The following is a 17,929-nucleotide window of genomic DNA, read 5'->3' on the forward strand; positions in this document are numbered from 1 at the left end:
AAGCCTTATTTATCTCTTTTATAAAAAAAAATTAGTTCTTGTGATTACTGCATTTTTGGGCACATCCTTAAATTGTGTGCCTCACGCAAGTAGCTCACTTACCTCACTCTCGTCCCAGCCCTGTGTTCTGTTTCTGGAGGTCAGTGGTGAGGGTATGGATATTTATTTTATTATTATTAATTATAGCTTGTTGTTGTTGTTCAGTTGTTCAGTCATATCTGACTCTTTAAGACTCCATGGACTGCAGCACGCCAGGCTTCCCTGTCCTTCAGCATCTCCCGGAGCTTGCTCAAACTTGTGTCCATTGAGTCAGTGATGCCATTCAGCCATCTCATCCTCTGTCATCCACTTCTCCCCCTGCCTTCAGTCTTTCCCAGCATCAGGGTCTTTTCTAATGAGTCAGCTCTTTGTATCAGGTGGCTTACTCATGTTTAAATATTTTTGGTTAGTAGATGACATTTAATAAAAACAATTAAGATAAAGAAGTTAGAATTATAAAAATATTAATTTGGAACTTTGGAGCCTGAAAAACATGAAAGGGAAAAGAATTCTTTGTGCTTCTGAGTTAATCTCTACGGGAGGATAACCCCCTCTTGCTTCAGCGTATGAGTGCAAGCAGAAAATGGTTGTTTTGCCCACGTTCTGTAACTGAGAAATAGGGGTACCAGAGGCTGCTGAAGTTGTGGATATAGGCATTGGGCAGCTCAGCTGTTGCAACCAGAGATTCTGCCCCATGTCCTCAGGAAAACTCCCACAAATGGGCCATGCAAGGTGAGCTTGACTCACATCTCACATAAAACAGACCCATCCAGCCTGCTCAGAGAGAAGCCACTCACTGGGCCACAGTGTTTTACCACAGGCCATGTGCATCCCAGGTGGCACAGTGGTAGAGAATCCACCTGCCAATGTAGGAGACGCAAGAGACTCAGGTTCAATCTTTGGGTCTGGAAGATCCCCTAGAGTAGGAAATGGCAACCCACTCTAGTATTCTTGCCTGAGGAGCAAGGTGGCCTGGTGGCCTACAGTCCATGGGGACAGAGGAGCCTGGTGGCCTACAGTCCATGGGGTCACAAAGAATTGGACATGAGTGAGCACACACACGTGGCCCAAGAAACAGTGGAAGATTCACAAACCCTCCAGATGTCTCAGGGCCAGTTGCATCTGGGAAAAGAGGTGGTGTGTGATACAAAGAGCATTACTAGTATGTACACCTAACATGTAAAAGCTAAAAAAAGTGAAATCTGTTGTTCATTAGTACACTGGTGACGAATGAAAGATTTTGAGCCAGGAAAGTTAGAGTGCAGTACAAATCTCAAAAAAACCCCAAGGGAAAAGTGGAAAGGAGCATGCTGCTCTCTGTGCTCATGGCCAGGTGTGCCGTTCTATCCCTTGATGCAGACCCCCCCGTGAACACCTGTGTTCAGAGAGAACCTCACCAGGCCCAGGGTGGACGTTCGGGCACAATATGTGAAAACCACAGGCTGAACTTCACCATCAGATAAGTGGGTGGTCACATAAGGTGGCTGTTTTCTGAATACTCCAACCAAGACCTGCTCCACCACACCCTTGCTGGAATAGTGACCCCTTCTCAGTGGCACAACTGGCAAAGTTCTTCAGAATTGAAGGGGGAGATAAAGAGTTTTTTAGACAAACAAAAAATGAAGGAGTTCATCACCACTAGACCAGCCTTATAAGAAGTGTTAAAGGGAGTCCTTTAAGCTGCTGATCAGAACACCTGAACAAAGGGAAAAATTCTTGTGCAAGAATCGTTTCTGGTGGAGGTATTGGAATGAACAGCCATCATCAAGACAGAACTCATCCACTACAGAGCCCCAGTGCTGAGAGCCAGCTGGAGTCCCTTTGGAGCATCAGTCATGGTGCCTGTGGATTTTCCTGCAGTCGTCTTCATTGGTACCACACTTCTGCCCCTTTGATGTAGTGGCCAGGGCTGCCAGGATCTTCACAGTGCATGTTCCTTCCCGGTGAGCAAATGTCTTATTCGAGTTGTGGCAGACCTCACTTGATCCTGGCAGAAACACATCAGTCATGGTAGCTTTTGGTTCTGTGACTGGATTGACCTCTAAAGCTCTTTCAGGCAGCTCTCTGTTGAACCTGGCTGCTTGCACCAGATTTCCAAGATGATAAACTTCCATGTTCCTTCAAGACCATGCTTAAGCCTCCTGTGAAAACCTGGTCCCTCCAAATACAGTTGGTCACTCTCTTAACATTCACCATGATGTTCTACGGTTGTTTGCAGGCCTGTTACCCACACAAAACTGTGCATTTCATGATGGTAGGGACTGCAGCCTCTCTTTTGAGGGCCTTGTGCAGTAATTGGGTCAGAGCAGATGCTCTGTAAATGTTGAATTTGTAATCAGGGTTCAGGAGTTTACTAAGGTTTCTGTGCTTTTTTCTTCAATTTCCGCAGGCTGCAGGAATTGGTTGATCGAGTGCTGGAACGTTTTCAGGCATCTGGACTAATAGTGAAAGAGTGGAATAGTGTGAAACTCCATGCTACAGTCATGAATACTCTGTTCAGGAAAGACCCCAATGGTAAGTGCTCCATAGAACCACAGTACAGTTTGTGACCGGTAAGGTCTAATGATATCCCTGGGGTTTGAAGAGAATGGGCTATCAAAGGATCTCTGACATATCTTTTTTATATCCATTATCTTGTTTTGATGAGTACAGTGGAAGAGGGCAGGGACATATCATGCATGGGACTATATAGCTTCTCAAATCTTATACTCTTCTTGCACATAAGGTTGCTAGATGTAGCAAATAAAAATGCAGGATTCCTAAGTAAATTTTAGGTGGACAGCGAATAATTGTTTTAGTGTAACTATGTCTTAAGGAATGCATGGCAGTGCTGGGGTCCAGCCCTGGTGGATCCAGGGAATTCGAAGGGTGGACGGCGTTGGCGTGGAAAGACTTGTTTAGTAATATAAGATTAGATTGAGAAACAATAGTGTAGTAGGAAGATTAAGTGGAGAGAAGAGGCTGATTAACTTGGGTTACGTGGAAAACCAGTAAAGTTCCAGACAAGGAGCTTGCACCATCTACGTTAGGCCGCCGGCGCCCATTTGAATATCGGAGAGTGCCCCGCCTTGGGCTCTCTCTCTCACAGATCTTAAAAGCCGGGACAAGTAAGTAGACATAGTGAGCCTCCACGTTCCAAGGGATCAGCTTGAAATTAGAGTAAAGAGGAGACACGGGGGAAACCAGTCCAGCGACTGGCTCTCCTTCTATTGTCCTTCAAGGCCTTTTATACTTTAGATTATACATAGAGATCAATGGGTAATACAAAATAATGTAGTGTTAGCAGCCCAGACTCTTTCTGTATATCTTTTTGTATACAAAAGGTCTCAGGTGATTTACAGTATCTTTTGGCCAAGAGGCTTGTTAACACTTTTTGGCTCTCTTCCTTAATGAATGTTAATTTCGTTTCCCCTAAGTGCTTTTCATTAATCTGCATCTCCTTAAAGCGCTAAAGTTACATCTCTATAGAACAAAGGCACAGTGGGTTATAACAAAGAAGGTACTTAACTCAAAGATCTAATGTTGCTAATACCAGGTCTACTACCTGTATTTCTATATACCAACTATATCTAAAAATAAAGGATATGAAAATTTGGCAGCAAGTATTGGCTCAACAAGTGAAACCTTTAATCAGTCCTATTCTAAAGATTTTGTCTCCTCGGAAGCCCCTGCATTCCTAGGATGTTTTAAGCTTCCTGTGCTTCCAGTGGTCAGGAGGCCTCAAACAATCACAGGCGCAGCTGTACGAGTCCTGCAGGCAGGCTAGAAAGCCATCAGAGGGGCTTTTGGATTGAAACACTCTTTCAAATGCAGAAGACTAAAGCCCTGAATTGACTTTTTCCAGAGAATGTCAGAAGAGTGGAAAAGCAGGCAGATTCTTATTTTTTGAGGGGGTGGATGCTCAGGAAATTCCAGCGGGAAAACCTGAGGTCTGATTAGCCTTGTCATCAGAGCTCTTGCCGCATGACCTTGTCACAGGTGGAATTCCTCACGCTGGCTCCCGGCATGGCAGCTTTTTTTTTTTTTTCTCCCAGAAACAAGAGAAGATTAACTAATAAAAGTAAGTGTTAGAGCAGTGATTCTCAACTAGGGGCAGTTTTGTCCTCCCAGAGGACATTTGGATTCTCTGGAGACACTTTGGTTGTCACATTTAGGGAAATGGGAGTGGGCTGCTACTGGCATCTAATGCATAGAGGGTTAGGGGTGCTGCTTATCCCTTTCCAGTGCACAGGACAAGCCCCTCATAATGAAGAATTTTTCAGCCCTGAATGTCAGTAGCACCAAGGTTGAGAAACTTTGTGTTAATGTTTTTTTTTCCCCTTCTAAATCTAAAAGCCTTCATATAAAAATGCCTTGTTTTAACCCTTTACTTGGGATAATAATCTGCATTTTAAAAAGGATTATTTTTTTTCCCATCCCGACCTGCCAAGTGAAAAGTGTCTGGCACATTCAGCATCTATTTGAACAGGAGCTACAAATTCAAGTTATGTGCAGCTTCTTCTTTAAAGCCTGTTGTTCAAAATATACCACCACCAAACCCCCATATTTAGGTTTTATTACCTTTGTTAGGACTGACCTTGGTTTTAGAAAGTCTTCATTGGAAGAGAACTTCATTAGGACTCCATTAGAAACCATGAACTATTTAAGATTTATAGTTCAGGACAGTTTTTGTATCCCTTTTTGCCAAAATACATCTTTTAATTTCTCTCAGATACATACTAGAGATCTCAACTGTAAGCTGGTTCGGTTTGATTAGAGCCGCTGTAGGACTGAGAGAGATGTAGCTATCCAGTTCTTAGTTCTAGGGTTACTGTTTTTTTGATGCTAGATTGTATTTTAAGACTTTTTAAAAATAAATTGTTGTCTTTAAATCTTAGTTCAGAGCTCTTACAACTATTTCATGCCCCATTATTACCTAACCTCTTAACATGAAAGAGTTAAATTATATAGGAATCTGTTTCTTATAAATTGTGTGGATCCAGATGTATATTCAGTTGGCACCAGAGTGTCATGTAGTAAAATAGTCTGTGTTGGCAGTCTAGTTATCCTTTCCTATTGACAGATATTTTAAATGTAACAAGCTTTATTGAGATATAATTCATATAGTATATAATTTATCCATTTAAAGTATATAATTCAGTAATTTTTAGTATAGTGAGTTATGCAGCCTTTGCCACACTACATTTTGAAACATTTTCATCACCCCAGAAAGCAACTCTCTAGTTACTGGCAGTGACTCCTCGTTTTCCCCTTACCGTTCAGTCTTTGGCACTACTAGTCTACTTTCTGTACAATGAATTTGCCTTTTCTGCATGTTTTCACATAAATCTTGATAGAGTCATGCAGTATGTGATCTTCTGTGACTGGCTTCTTTCACTTAGCATAATGTTTACAAGGTTCATCCATGATACAGTGTCATTCCTTTTTATTACCAAGTCATAACCCATTGTACGGACATACCACATTTTATTTATCCATTCAGCAGTTGATGGACATTTGTATTGTTTCCACTTTTGGGCTATTGTGAATAATGCTGCTGTACACATTTATGTATGTATTTTTATGTTCTCATTTCTATTAGGTAAATACTTAAGAGTGAAATTGCAGAGTCATGATTAACGCAAAGTTGTAACTTTTTGAGTAACTGCCAGACTGTTTTCCACAGTGGCTGTACCATTTTATACTCCCACAAGCAGTACAGTAGCGCCCTCCCCCCGCCGCCGTCTTATCTGCAAGAGATACGTTCCAAGGTCCCCAGTGGATACCTGAAATTATGTACCAGACATCCTATATTTTTCCTATGCATGAGTACCTATGATAAAGTTTAATTCATAAATTAGGTGCAGTAAGAGATTAACAGCTAATAGTAAAATAGAAGAATTAAACAATATCAGTTCAGTTCAGTCGCTCAGTCGTGTCCGACTCTTTGCAACCCTATACTATAATAAAAATTATGTGAATGTTATCTATCTCTCTCAAAGTTTCTTCTTGTACAAATTTAATGCCTTTTTCATTTTCACTAAGTACTTACCATGCACCGATAACTTTTGCAGTTTGAGGTGTGACAGCAAAACTAGTTATGAATTTTTTTTCCCTTCATCCCAGTTTCACTGATAGATTTGTTCTTACTGTAGATCTTAGCAAACTTTAGCTAAGATTTTTTTCTTTCCTTATTAAGTCACGAACTTTCACCATTTCACTTAAAGAAAGCACTTTATGTCTTCTCTTTGGCATATCCAAATTGCTAGCATCACTATTTTTGCTTTTCGAGGCCATGATTAAATAAAATAAGGGTGACTTGACACCAGCAGTGCAATACCTTGGCAGTCATTATGATAAGTGAGAGAGGGGGGTATGTTGGACAAAGTGATGATACTTCCTGGGTGGGATGGATCACACTGCTCAGAATGGTGCATGATTAAAAACTTAGAAATTGTTTATTTCTGGAATTTTCCATTTAATGTTTTCTGACCTTAGTTAACCATGGGTAACTGAAAAGGTGGAAAGAAGAACCATGAATAAGGAGGGATGCAGTACATGAGGGCTTCAATTTCTCTACATCTTTACCTGCACTTATTATCTGTCTTTTTTGTTATTGCCATCATCTTGAGTGTGAAGTGGTATTTCATTGGGGTTTTGATCTACATTCCCCTCATGGCTAATGCTATTTACTTATAGATTTTGAACCTGTTAGTAAACATTTCAATTTTCAGATTTCATTACTGCTTTTTTAAATTGACATTTACCTGGTATGAATTTTGCTTTGTCACGTTTTCCTTTAACAGGGGACCTGTTTTTAAGTTGTGAAATATATATGGGACTGGGTTCTTTATAAGAGAATAGTTCTCATTAGAGAAGTAGTCCTATAGTTACCTAGGTGTAATTCCAGTGGACTTTCTAAAATATATTATTTTCCTGGAATTAGCTCTTTGAATATATTTCATCAGTTCTGATGTGGCAATCTCCATAGTTACATACAATAAAAGAGTATACTCAAGTAAAAATACAGATACTTTTAAGTGTCTGTTGGTGGGCAAGAAAGAGTTGGTATTTCAGGAAATATTCTGAGAGTTAAATAATTATTGAAGATGTTTTGAACTTTATATACCCTGGCTACTTCTCTATCTTGTATTTTCTTTTGAAAAGGCTGTTGAATACATTGTTTTGCTTTTTCATAATAGTTATCCTTTTCTTTGATATCCATTTTTTTCCTGCTGTATTTGAAGGACATCTTTTGGGATAAGCAAGCTAAATTAATACAAGGAGTTTTAGAGCACAGCTTTGAGGCTAAGGTCATAGATTTGCAGATTTCTGTGTAGAATGTAGGGATACCTTTGATTGCAACTGGAGAGGTTTTTCTCATTTCAGGGGAGTCCTTAAATCAACCCAAACCATGATTATCAGCACTTTTTACTAGTTAATAGATGAACTTTTATGTATTTTTATGTATTTAAAAATGTGTACAGCTTATAGGGAATCTTGGGTTTTAGACTGCAGGGAATCTTTGGAAATCACCCACTCTTAACTTCTAACTTTGTAAATGAGGAACTGAAGAGACATAATTTGCCTAAGAATATGGTTTGTTATATAGTTTATGTACAGTGAGTACTTGGACAATGTTGAATGCATAAATATATACCGAATGAGTTGATGACAGAGCTGACTAGTCTCTTGACTATAATAATCTGATGTTTTCCCTCCTTGTTATGTTACTTTCCAGGCTTCCCTCATAGCTCAGTTGGTAAAGAATCCACCTGCAATGCAGGAGACCCCGGTTCTATTCCTGGGTTGGGAAGATCCCCGGAGACGGGATAGGCTACCCACTCCAGTATTTTTGGGCTTCCCTTGTGGCTCAGCTGGTAAAGAATCCACCTGCAATGAGAGAGACTGGGGTTCGATCCCTGGGTTGGGAAGATCCCCTGGAGAAGGGAAAGTCTACCCACTCCAGTATTCTGGCCTGGAGAATTCCATGGACAGTCCATGGGGTCGCAAAGAGTTGGACACGACTGAGTGACTTTCACTTCACTTCACTTGTGGCTCAGCTGGTAAAGAATCTTCTTGCAATGTGGGAGATCTGGGTTTGATCTCTGGGTTGGGAAGATCCCCTGGAGAAGGGAAAGGCTACCCACTCCAGTATTTTGGCCTGGAGAATTCCATAGACTGTATAGACCATGGACTTGCAAAGAGTCAGACACTCAGTGACTTTCACTTTTTCACTGTGTTACTTTCTAAGTAGTACATGAAGATCTTGCTAGTTGTCCCTGTAGAAATCCAAGAGAAAACAGACAGCTCAATAACCCAAGCTTCTGTTCTAACACTGTCTTTGGAATATTTACAGCTGAAGGCAGGTACAATCTCTACACAGCGGATGGCAAATATATCTTCAAGGAAAGAGAATCATTCGATGGCCGAAACATTTTAAAGGTTAGTACAAATCTGAGTGAATTGGAAATCCTTTGGCATGTGTCCTAAAATAAGGGAGGACAATAAGTTTTCCTTTTAACAGTAAAGTGTATTTTTCTTATACTTCCCATGAGGATTATTGACTGAAAGGACTGTTAAATTTTTTTTCATTGTCCTAAAAGAGAAATCTTTTTGCCTTGTTAAGGCTGTTGGTGTCTCTCAGAGTACTTAAAGTTGATGATTTAAGAAACAACTGTACTATTTGGATCCATAGGAATAAGTTGCTTTTAACCTTGTGAGTCTTACTCTGTATTTTACCCTTGAAGGACTGAGTGTGCATTTTTTAAGTGAAGAACTGTCTTGTTCTAGTAGATTTTTCTCTTCACCCACAGAGTCACTCTCCAAAGCTCCTGTGTAATCTATTTTTACTCAGGAACAGCCCATGTGCTAAAAAGTAGGTGGTCCATTTCTGACTGTTGAGGATTTGCTTCTGAGTGTTAAATTAACCTAAGAAATTTAAACGAAAAGGGTTCTTCAGGATTCCATTATCTTTCTCCCACAGGCCACATTCTGTAACATCCACAGTTTTAAGCCCTCTCTGTCAGGTTAACATGCCATTGTGCCTCTGGGAAAAGGGAAACATAAGTTGATATCAAAGGAAAGGTTTTTGATTCTTCATTTTACTTGTTCTATAATGGTTTGGGTCATGTATTTTCAAGGCCATGGGTGTTTTTTGGAGCTGGGAGGGAGAAGATGTAAATAGTAAAACTTCAGAGCAAGCTCTAGCTTTAGAAATGTTTTTTCTTTTTCCTCCATTCCTTTATCTTGTCACTTGACAGATTTCTTGCCAAATGCCTAATGTGACCCCATTGCCTCTAATTAATGACATCACTCTTCAGCAGCTGCAAGCTTCTCATTGCAGAGCCTAGCAGAGCAATGGCAGCATTCTCTTACAGCAGGCATTCCAGCTCCCATATTACAGAGCTTTGTTGATTCCTTCTTTTCCTTACCTTTCCTCTCTTTGAATAGTTTTATTTTCAAAGCAGCTCTGGTAGCTTCAGTTTGAGTGGCAAGTTGCTAATGAATTCAGTTGCAGTTAACTTTTTTCCCAGGCCACAGCTTTATTGTGATATGAATCTCTTTCCTCCTCTAGCTCATTTCCTGAGGCTTTTAAAATAATAGCATTCATTATTTTGCTTTTTTTGTTACTGTTAATTTGATAAAGAAGCTAGAGGAATGGGGAAAGAAATCTGTTGGAATGACTCAAGCTAAGTTGGTTCCTTTGAAATTACAATTAAGCCCAAAAGGTATATTGATGCAAGTTGAGGGTGAGGTGCTTTAACATCTGTAAGAAGGAGGTAATCACAGGTAGCCTGAGAAGTGGCTGTATGAACAGTATGGGTCTCTTGTTTGGTATTTAACTTCTCTCATTCTGGAAAGTCGGTTTGCCATTTAAAGATGCTTGACTTGGAAATCTTTCCAACCCACCCCAATGATAACATGGACATAGCTCCCTCTAGTGTTGACAAAGCTTGCTGTAATAGTTGTACCCTTACTGTGTAATGCCTAATTGGGATTTTAGAACTGGGCCCAATGAGGTTCTTGCAAACTATTTAATCCAGTTCCTCATTTTACTCTCTAAGGGTGCAAGATCCAATATGGTTAAAGTGACTTGCCAAAGGTTGCTGCTAGATAGTAGCAGAGTTTAAATCAGAAAAAAATATTTAAAACTCACAAATTAGCGTTTCTACCTTCTTTATAAAGATGCTCAGTGTTTAGGCAGAGATCAGTAGATACTTGAAATTGGGCCTCTCTGTTTGAAATGTGATAATATCTGACGACATAAATGTTGGGGCAGTGGGTGTGCCAGTTAGTCTAAAACTGGCTAATTAACAATTAGGCTTTTAAGGTGAATGTAATACTAAGACCAACAGAACTATTGACTGTGTGCTATCTGTCAGACCATGTGCTCTGCAGATAAAACAGTCATTATGATACAGTCCCTACCTTCCAGGAGCTTCCTATCTCTGAGAGATATAGCTGATTAATAGGTAATTACAGTATAAAATGATGGGAGCAGATTATGAGATGGAGGAAGAGAAGTACCTTTGAACACAGGTCCTTTGAACACAGGTAGTTGTAACAAAATATCTTTTGATAGAATCTACAACACATTACTTTTTAATCATTAGTTCCAGAAAATATAATCTTTCACTTATATTTAATCAAAGGAATTAACTTTTCTTTGAGAATAAAGATAAAATGTAGCATCCAACACTGCTCCCCAGACATATAAGAGGCAATAGCTATATTTATAAAGTAGCTGTAGCAGTGTACTTTTTTGGAATTATAAGTCTTTCTCAATTAGAATATGAAAACCCATGGCCCCTGAATCCCTTGCAAAAAAAAAGACAATCGAGATTTAAAAAACCGATGGATTATATATGTAGTTTTTGTACCAGATAAAATTATTATGTTCAGAAAGGGAAAAAAAAATCACTTTCACTAACAAGATAGGAACTGACTTGGAGTAAACAGAAAGGTTAACAGCATTGGTTGTTAAGGAGCCCAAGTATATGTGTGCAGCATATTAACAGCTACACAGGTCAAGGATCAGGAATGCTGGTGATGGGAAGCAGCCTTGGAAAAAAATCAACTTCATCTGCTATTCAAAGAGAAACAAAACGAGAATGCGAGTCATTGCTCATTGCTGTAAGAATTTAATGAGTAACAGCCAATTGCTATTCTACTCCATGAAGAGAATTGGTCCTTTTGACTCAGTGCAATATTATGTGTTCTGGATGCCTTAATAAGAAAAAAAAAAAGATCTCCAATGACTTTTGGAGGTAGAAGCTATGTTTTTCTTTTGTATAGCTCTTTTGAGAATTCTTGCAGCTATTATAGACTAGTATCTGATTATTCCTAGTCAAAATAAGAATTTTATTATGCTAAGAAGGACTTTGAAAGAAGAACTGACAACTAGAGAATCATTCCCTTGTGTTTTTCAAACAAGAAAAGCAATGTATTTAGTAATGGTAGTTTTTTATGGAAGACTGACAGATGGCTCTGAAAGGAAGATGTACATGCGAGTGAAGACGACCTTGGCCTCATTAATAGGATAGTGTCCTGTCAGAGTTTCCATTTCTCATCTAAGAGATAGGAGCAAAGATGTGGTTTGGTTATGTGTAACGCAGTGATAAGCTTGTAAATGGAGAAATCGTGCTGACCTAAAAACATTCTGCCAGGAAATAACTGCTCCCTCACTAGCTAGAAGTAGGATGGTCATTGACTGCCAGCTTCTGGAGGGAGAAGTGGTCTTAGTGGCAGTCTTGTTTGGGGGACCCATTAAATGCCCTTATTGCAGTTGAATCAGTATTCCAAGACTATGCTTTCAGCAGATTGAATAGGGGTGCAGTAGTAACTGTTTAAAAGCATAGCTTCTAAATGCAAGGTGAAGAGGAGACATTAGAGCCCTAGCTTGTACTCTCCACAGTACAAATAAAGACACAGTAATATATTTGGGAAGGAACAGAAAGTGCTGGAGAAGGAAATGGCCACCCACTCCAGTATTCTTGCCTGGAGAGTCTCGTGGACAGAGAAGCCTGGTGGGCTGCTGTCCATGGGATCGCACAGAGTCGGACACGACTGAAGTGACTTAGCACGCATGCATGCATTGGAGAAGGAAATGGCAACCCACTCCAGTGTTCTTGCCTGGAGAATCCCAGGGACAGAGGAGCCTGGTGGGCTGCCGTCTCTGGGGTCGCACAGAGTCAGACACGGCTGAAGCGCCTCAGCAGCAGCAGCAGCAGCAGCAGAATGTACTGTAGGTCTAAAAGCAAAGGACAAAAGTGCCATTTCTTTAGAAACTTAAAAATCCTGGAGCATATAAACCAAGTGAAAAGCACATGTGTTTCCCTTTTATATATAAGAATATTTAAATTTAGAGAAAGAGGGAATTGGCAGTATTTTACTATATTAATATTTAATAGTACTTTACCTGAGAATATGTTTTAAATCTAGTTGGCTACATTGAGAGTTTTCTTGAAGGATGTAAATAAGAGTGACTCAAGTATTTCATTCAGTTTTGCTCTTTTTCCATCTCTGGCTCTTAAAGTATTTAAGAGGACAGTAGAATGAATACATTTAAATGAGAGCTTTGTTTAGTTTTTTTACTTAGGGAAGTTTCTATAAGGAAGATGTTTAAAAATGCATGCTATTTATTCTCTTGGTAAAAGTGCACAAACATATATGTACTTTTAAACAAATAATCATAAAGTGAACAGTGTAACTACTACCAAGGTCGAAAAGCAGAATGTGCCTCACATGCCCGTTCCTGGCCAACTCTGTGGTCTGTTTGTCTTAAGGTAACAAAGGCACAATTAAGTTCCTAAACACTGTTAGTGAAGAGGTTTGTTTTCAATGATTACTTTGTTTTGGAGTACTAGAAGAATATTGAAAAAAAGAAATTTATTTTTATTCTTTCAAAGGAAGAGAAATTAGATTGAGAACTCAGTCATGATTTTTTTAAGAATATATTAAAAGAAATTATATCAGAAAATATACAAAGGAAGACAAGCATTTAGAAAGTATATTATTTCTGAGGAAGAAAATATTGTGTTTTTTATTATCCAATTCAATACTAAGCTGTATTACACACTGTTCTTGAAAATTAATTCTTAGTCTTATGTTTCATCTTTAGAACTTTTTCCTCAAACTTACCTTTTTCAGAAAGCCTGTCCTTGAAAATCTATCACTAAATGTTTCATTGCACTATTACATCAGTATTAATAACAGCAAATTGAATGTAGAAAGAAGTTGCCATCTCTCATTACCACCACAGCTGTGGTGTCATTTTTGCTACCTGATATTTCTGTGACTTGAAATTTTAATTTTATTTAAGTAGAATCACTAAGCAGATGCTACTTTCTGTTTAAGCTGTTCATGCTTATACACCATGGACACTTACTAAATTCACTGTGCTTGGACATACTAATATTTTGTAGTAGCTTTTATCCATTCATTGAAAGCAATCACATCGTTCTTGACAATCATGTAAAATAGGCAGCTTGTTAGAGGAACAAGTGTACAACTTTCTGAAGAATTTCACTTGGAAAATAAAAATGAGATGCTGCAGAAAAGGTTTCTGTCAGAAGAGAGTTCATAGAGATAACATATATACCCACATATGTATATATTCAATTAAGGTTTAGAAAATAATGTCAGGGAAATGTCTGACAGTGTAGAGAGAGACAGAAAATATGACGGAAAAAATCTGATGAAGAGGATCTTCAAACAGTGCAAAAATTAACTGTTAGGATTCTTAAGGGGAGAAAATAGACCTTGGAGTCTTGAAGTTGGATGAAAGAGCCCCAGGACTGGTAGTATTTCCAGGGACTTGGCAATAGTAAAGAAAAAAAAAAAACTCTCTGGAAAAAAGTCTCATCACTCTCTGCCTAAAAATATTCTTCCAAAGGATTTTTGCCCCCCAAATGGCCAACACACAAATAACTAGGCTTATGAGAAAATTACCCACCATGAGCAAACAGACATCCAGAACTCATAGACATGAAATACTGAAATTATCATCAGACTTTGGCTAAAAATAACTTGTTTCTAATCAGGTAGTTGGAAACTATTGCAAAGAAAAAGTGATGTAGCAGTTTTGGAAAAGAACCAAGTAGAAATACTAGAACTATGATACTAGAACTATGAAACTGTGTAAGTGAACATAAGAGCTCAGTGGGTGGATTTGGCAGCGAATTAGATACGGCTGCAGAGGGAAGTAATGACCTAGAAATTATATCAGAAAGTATGATCCAGCATGTTACATTTGCAGAGAGGAAAAGTAAAAATTACAGATAAGAGAAAAAGAGGCATATAGGAGAGAATGAGACGCCCTAACACACATTTAATTTGAATCCCAGAAGGAGAGGAGAGAGAGAATGGGCCAAAGCTGATGAAAGACATCAACCTACAGATTAAAGAAGCCAAGTGAATTCCAGTTTTGTTGAGTGAGCTTACATTGCACTTTTCTTTCCTACAACTTGTGACTGAATCATGGACAACATTAACTAAACTACTTAGACCCCAGCACTTTTTAAATTGAATGTCCAGAATTCGTTGGCAGTATCCACATTACAAAGGACGAAAACCAGGAAATCAACAGAAGAATGCTTTGATTGAAGTTGTTATTATTATTATTATTTTAAAAAAGGATAAAAGGTATCCAGGAAATCTTTTTACAGTTTTTGTAACTTTCTGTAAGACTGAAACTTCATCGACATACAAAATTTTTTAAACTAAAAAAAAGCAAGGAAAGACAATGGAAATAGGACACTACCATTTGTAATAGTTGTGTTTTTGTTTTTTTTTTTAAGAAAATTTGTTGAAGTCTTTCCTGTGTTTTGTTCAGCATTTAGGATAGATGTAACTTTTATTAATTCTTGATCTTGCCACAAAATTTGGCCCATTTAATTTCAAAGGATATTAGAATTTAATGTAAGAAACAACTTCCTGATTAGGATGTCTCATATTGAGCCAGCTATTAATAAGGTAGTGAAAGTAAAAGAGGTGACTTTCACTAAAATGTTTTTTGTTTGTTTTATTTAAGAAAATAGTGTATATCTCTATAAATCTATTCTTCCCACCACCATCCCTTTCAGGCTTTTCCCTGTTTAATTGCATGAAACCTACCTGTCAGCTCTATCATTACACTGAAACAGCAGGATAGAAAAGTCACCAACAGCCCCCATTTGTCCCGTGCCTTGACCTCCTTTTATTTTTTCCCAGTAACCACATTGAGAATTTTAAGCCCTTTTCTCTTTCAAATGTTCTCTTCACTTGGCTTCACTGGCAGTTGGTTGTGCTGGTTTTTTCTCTCTTTTCTGGATCTGCCCTTTTTTTTTTTTTTTTTTTAATTCATTGGCTTATATGGCTAGGTCCTGAAGTTTTGTCCTTATCTCTCTCTCTTTTACTGCAGTCTTGTTCTATCCAAATCCTACTCATTCTTCAGAGTCCTATACAGATGTTGCCTCCTCTGTAGTGGTGAGGGCCATCCCAGTCAGTGGCAAGCTTCTAGCTTTCAGTGCCTTGCCTCCACCCCTTACTTTGTGCAGAGACTGTCAGTGCTTAGCCATGTCTCTTGTGCTTGCAAGCATTCAGGAAGCTAAAACTGTTTTCTGTAAAGATCAGAAACCTATAAATTTCTGTTGATTTTTCTTTTCAAAAAAGAAAAAGGTTTTGTTTGACAAAGGGGGTGTTTTTTGCCCCATACTTGAAATTGTAAACTCTCAGGAGTCAGTAAGCTATGGTCTAAGGTCCAAATTTGCCCTGTTACCTGTTTTGTTGTGTGGCCCTCAAACTATGAACAGTGTTTCTATTTTTTTAATGGTTGAAAAAAATTAAAAGAAGAATAATATTTCATGACATGTAAAAATTATATGAAATTCTAATATCAGGGTCTCTAAGTAAAATTTTATTGGAGCACAGCAATCTTCCTTTATTTATCCATTGACTGCGTTTGTGCCATAGTGCCATAGTTAAGTAGTTGTGATGGCAGAATATGGCTATTTGATCCTTTGTATATATCTTTATACGTGTATGGGACTTCCCAGGTGGATCAGTGGCAAAGAATCTGCCTGCAGTGCAGAGACTCGGATTTGATCCCTGAATCTGGAAGATCCCCTGGAGAAGGAAGTAGCAACCCACTCTAGTATTCTCGCCTGGGAATCCCATGGACAGAGAAGTCTCGGGGGGCTACATACAGTCCATGGGTTTGCAAAAGAATCAGACATGACTTAGCAAGTAAACAACAACAGCAACTTGATCCTTTATGGAAAAAGTTTTCTGACCCCTGTCTTAAAGGTTAGTATTTAGTTTAATTTTTTTTTTAATTTCACCCAGTGTCCTTCCTGCTTTATGATTAGATATGATGCTCATATTTAATAGGTGCTCGAGATATATTATTGCCAAATTCAGACTGAAATTGAAGAAAGTGGTGAAAACTGCTAGACCATTCAGGTATGACCTAAATCAAATCCCTTATTATACAGTGGAAGTGAGAAATAGGTTTAAGGGACTAGATCTGATAGACAGAGTGCCCGATGAACTATGGATGGAGGTTCATGACATTGTACAGGAGACAGGGATCAAGACCATCCCCAAGAAAAAGAAATGCAAAAAAGCAAAATGGCTGTCTGAGGAGGACTTACAAATAGCTGTGAAAAGAAGGGAAGCGAAAAGCAAAGGAGAAAAGGAAAGATATAAGCATCTGAATGCAGAGTTCCAAAGAATAGCAAGGAGAGATAAGAAAGCCTGCCTCAGCAATCAATGCAAAGAAATAGAGGAAAACAACAGAATGGGAAACACTAGAGATCTCTTCAAGAAAACTAGAGATACCAAAGGAACATTTCATGCAATGATGGGCTCAATAAAGGACAGAAATGGTAGGAACCTAACAGAAGCAGAAGATATTGAGAAGAGGTGGCAAGAATACACAGAAGAACTGTACAAAAATCTTCATGACTCAGATAATCATGATGGTGTGATCACTCACCTAGAGCCAGACATCCTGGAATGTGAAGTCAAGTGGGCCTTAGAAAGCATCACTACAAACAAAGCTAGTGGAGGTGATGGAATTCCAGTTGAGCTATTTCAAATCCTGAAAGATGATGCTGTGAAAGTGCTGCACTCAATATGCCAGCAAATTTGGAAAACTCAGCAGTGGCCACAGGACTGGAAAAGGTCAGTTTTCATTCCAATCCCAAAGAAAGGCAATGCCAAAGAATGCTCAAACTACTGCACAATTGCACTCATCTCACATACTAATAAAGTAATGCTCAAAATTCTCCAAGCCAGGCTTCAGCAATACGTGAACCGTGAACTTCCAGATGTTCAAGCTGGTTTTAGAAAAGGCAGAGGAGCCAGATATCAAATTGCCAACAACCGCTGGATCATCAAAAAAGCAAGAGTTCCAGAAAGACATCTATTTCTGCTTTATTGACTATGCCAAAGCCTTTTGACTGTGTGGATCACAATAAACTGTGGAAAATTCTGAAAGAGATGGGAATACCAGACCACCTGACCTGCCTGTATGCAGGTCAGGAAGCAACAGTCAGAACTGGACATAGAACAACAGACTGGTTCCAAATAGTAAAAAGAGTATGTTAAGGCTATATATTGTCACCCTGCTTATTCAACTTATATGCAGAGTACATCATGGGAAACGTTGGGCTGGAAGAAACACAAGCTGGAATCAAGATTGCCAGGAGAAATGTCAGTAACCTCAGATACGCAGATGACACCACCCTTATGGCAGAAAGTGAAGAAGAACTGAAGACCCTCTTGATAAAAGTGAAAGAGGAGAGTGAAAAAGTTGGCTTAAAGCTCAACATTCAGAAAACGAAGATCATGGCATCCGGTCCCATCACTTCATAGCAGATAGATCGGGAAACAGTGGCTGACTTTATTTTTTGGGGCTCTAAAATCA

The 17,929-nt window shown here is 38.8% G+C and overlaps 1 protein-coding gene across 1 annotated transcript in view; it reads left to right on the forward strand.

The window, feature by feature from the left end:
- ASCC1 (activating signal cointegrator 1 complex subunit 1) overlaps window positions 1–17,929 on the forward strand; it is a 116,619-nt gene that overhangs the window by 79,465 nt on the left and 19,225 nt on the right. Inside the window, exons 8-9 of the mRNA XM_052639502.1 lie at window positions 2,429–2,553; window positions 8,378–8,463. Of these exons, the coding sequence (XP_052495462.1) occupies window positions 2,429–2,553; window positions 8,378–8,463 (211 nt within the window). The remainder of the gene's footprint in view (window positions 1–2,428; window positions 2,554–8,377; window positions 8,464–17,929) is intronic.

This window comes from Budorcas taxicolor, chromosome 5, assembly GCF_023091745.1.
Source record: "Budorcas taxicolor isolate Tak-1 chromosome 5, Takin1.1, whole genome shotgun sequence".
In the NCBI taxonomy this organism is placed as follows: domain Eukaryota; kingdom Metazoa; phylum Chordata; class Mammalia; order Artiodactyla; family Bovidae; genus Budorcas; species Budorcas taxicolor.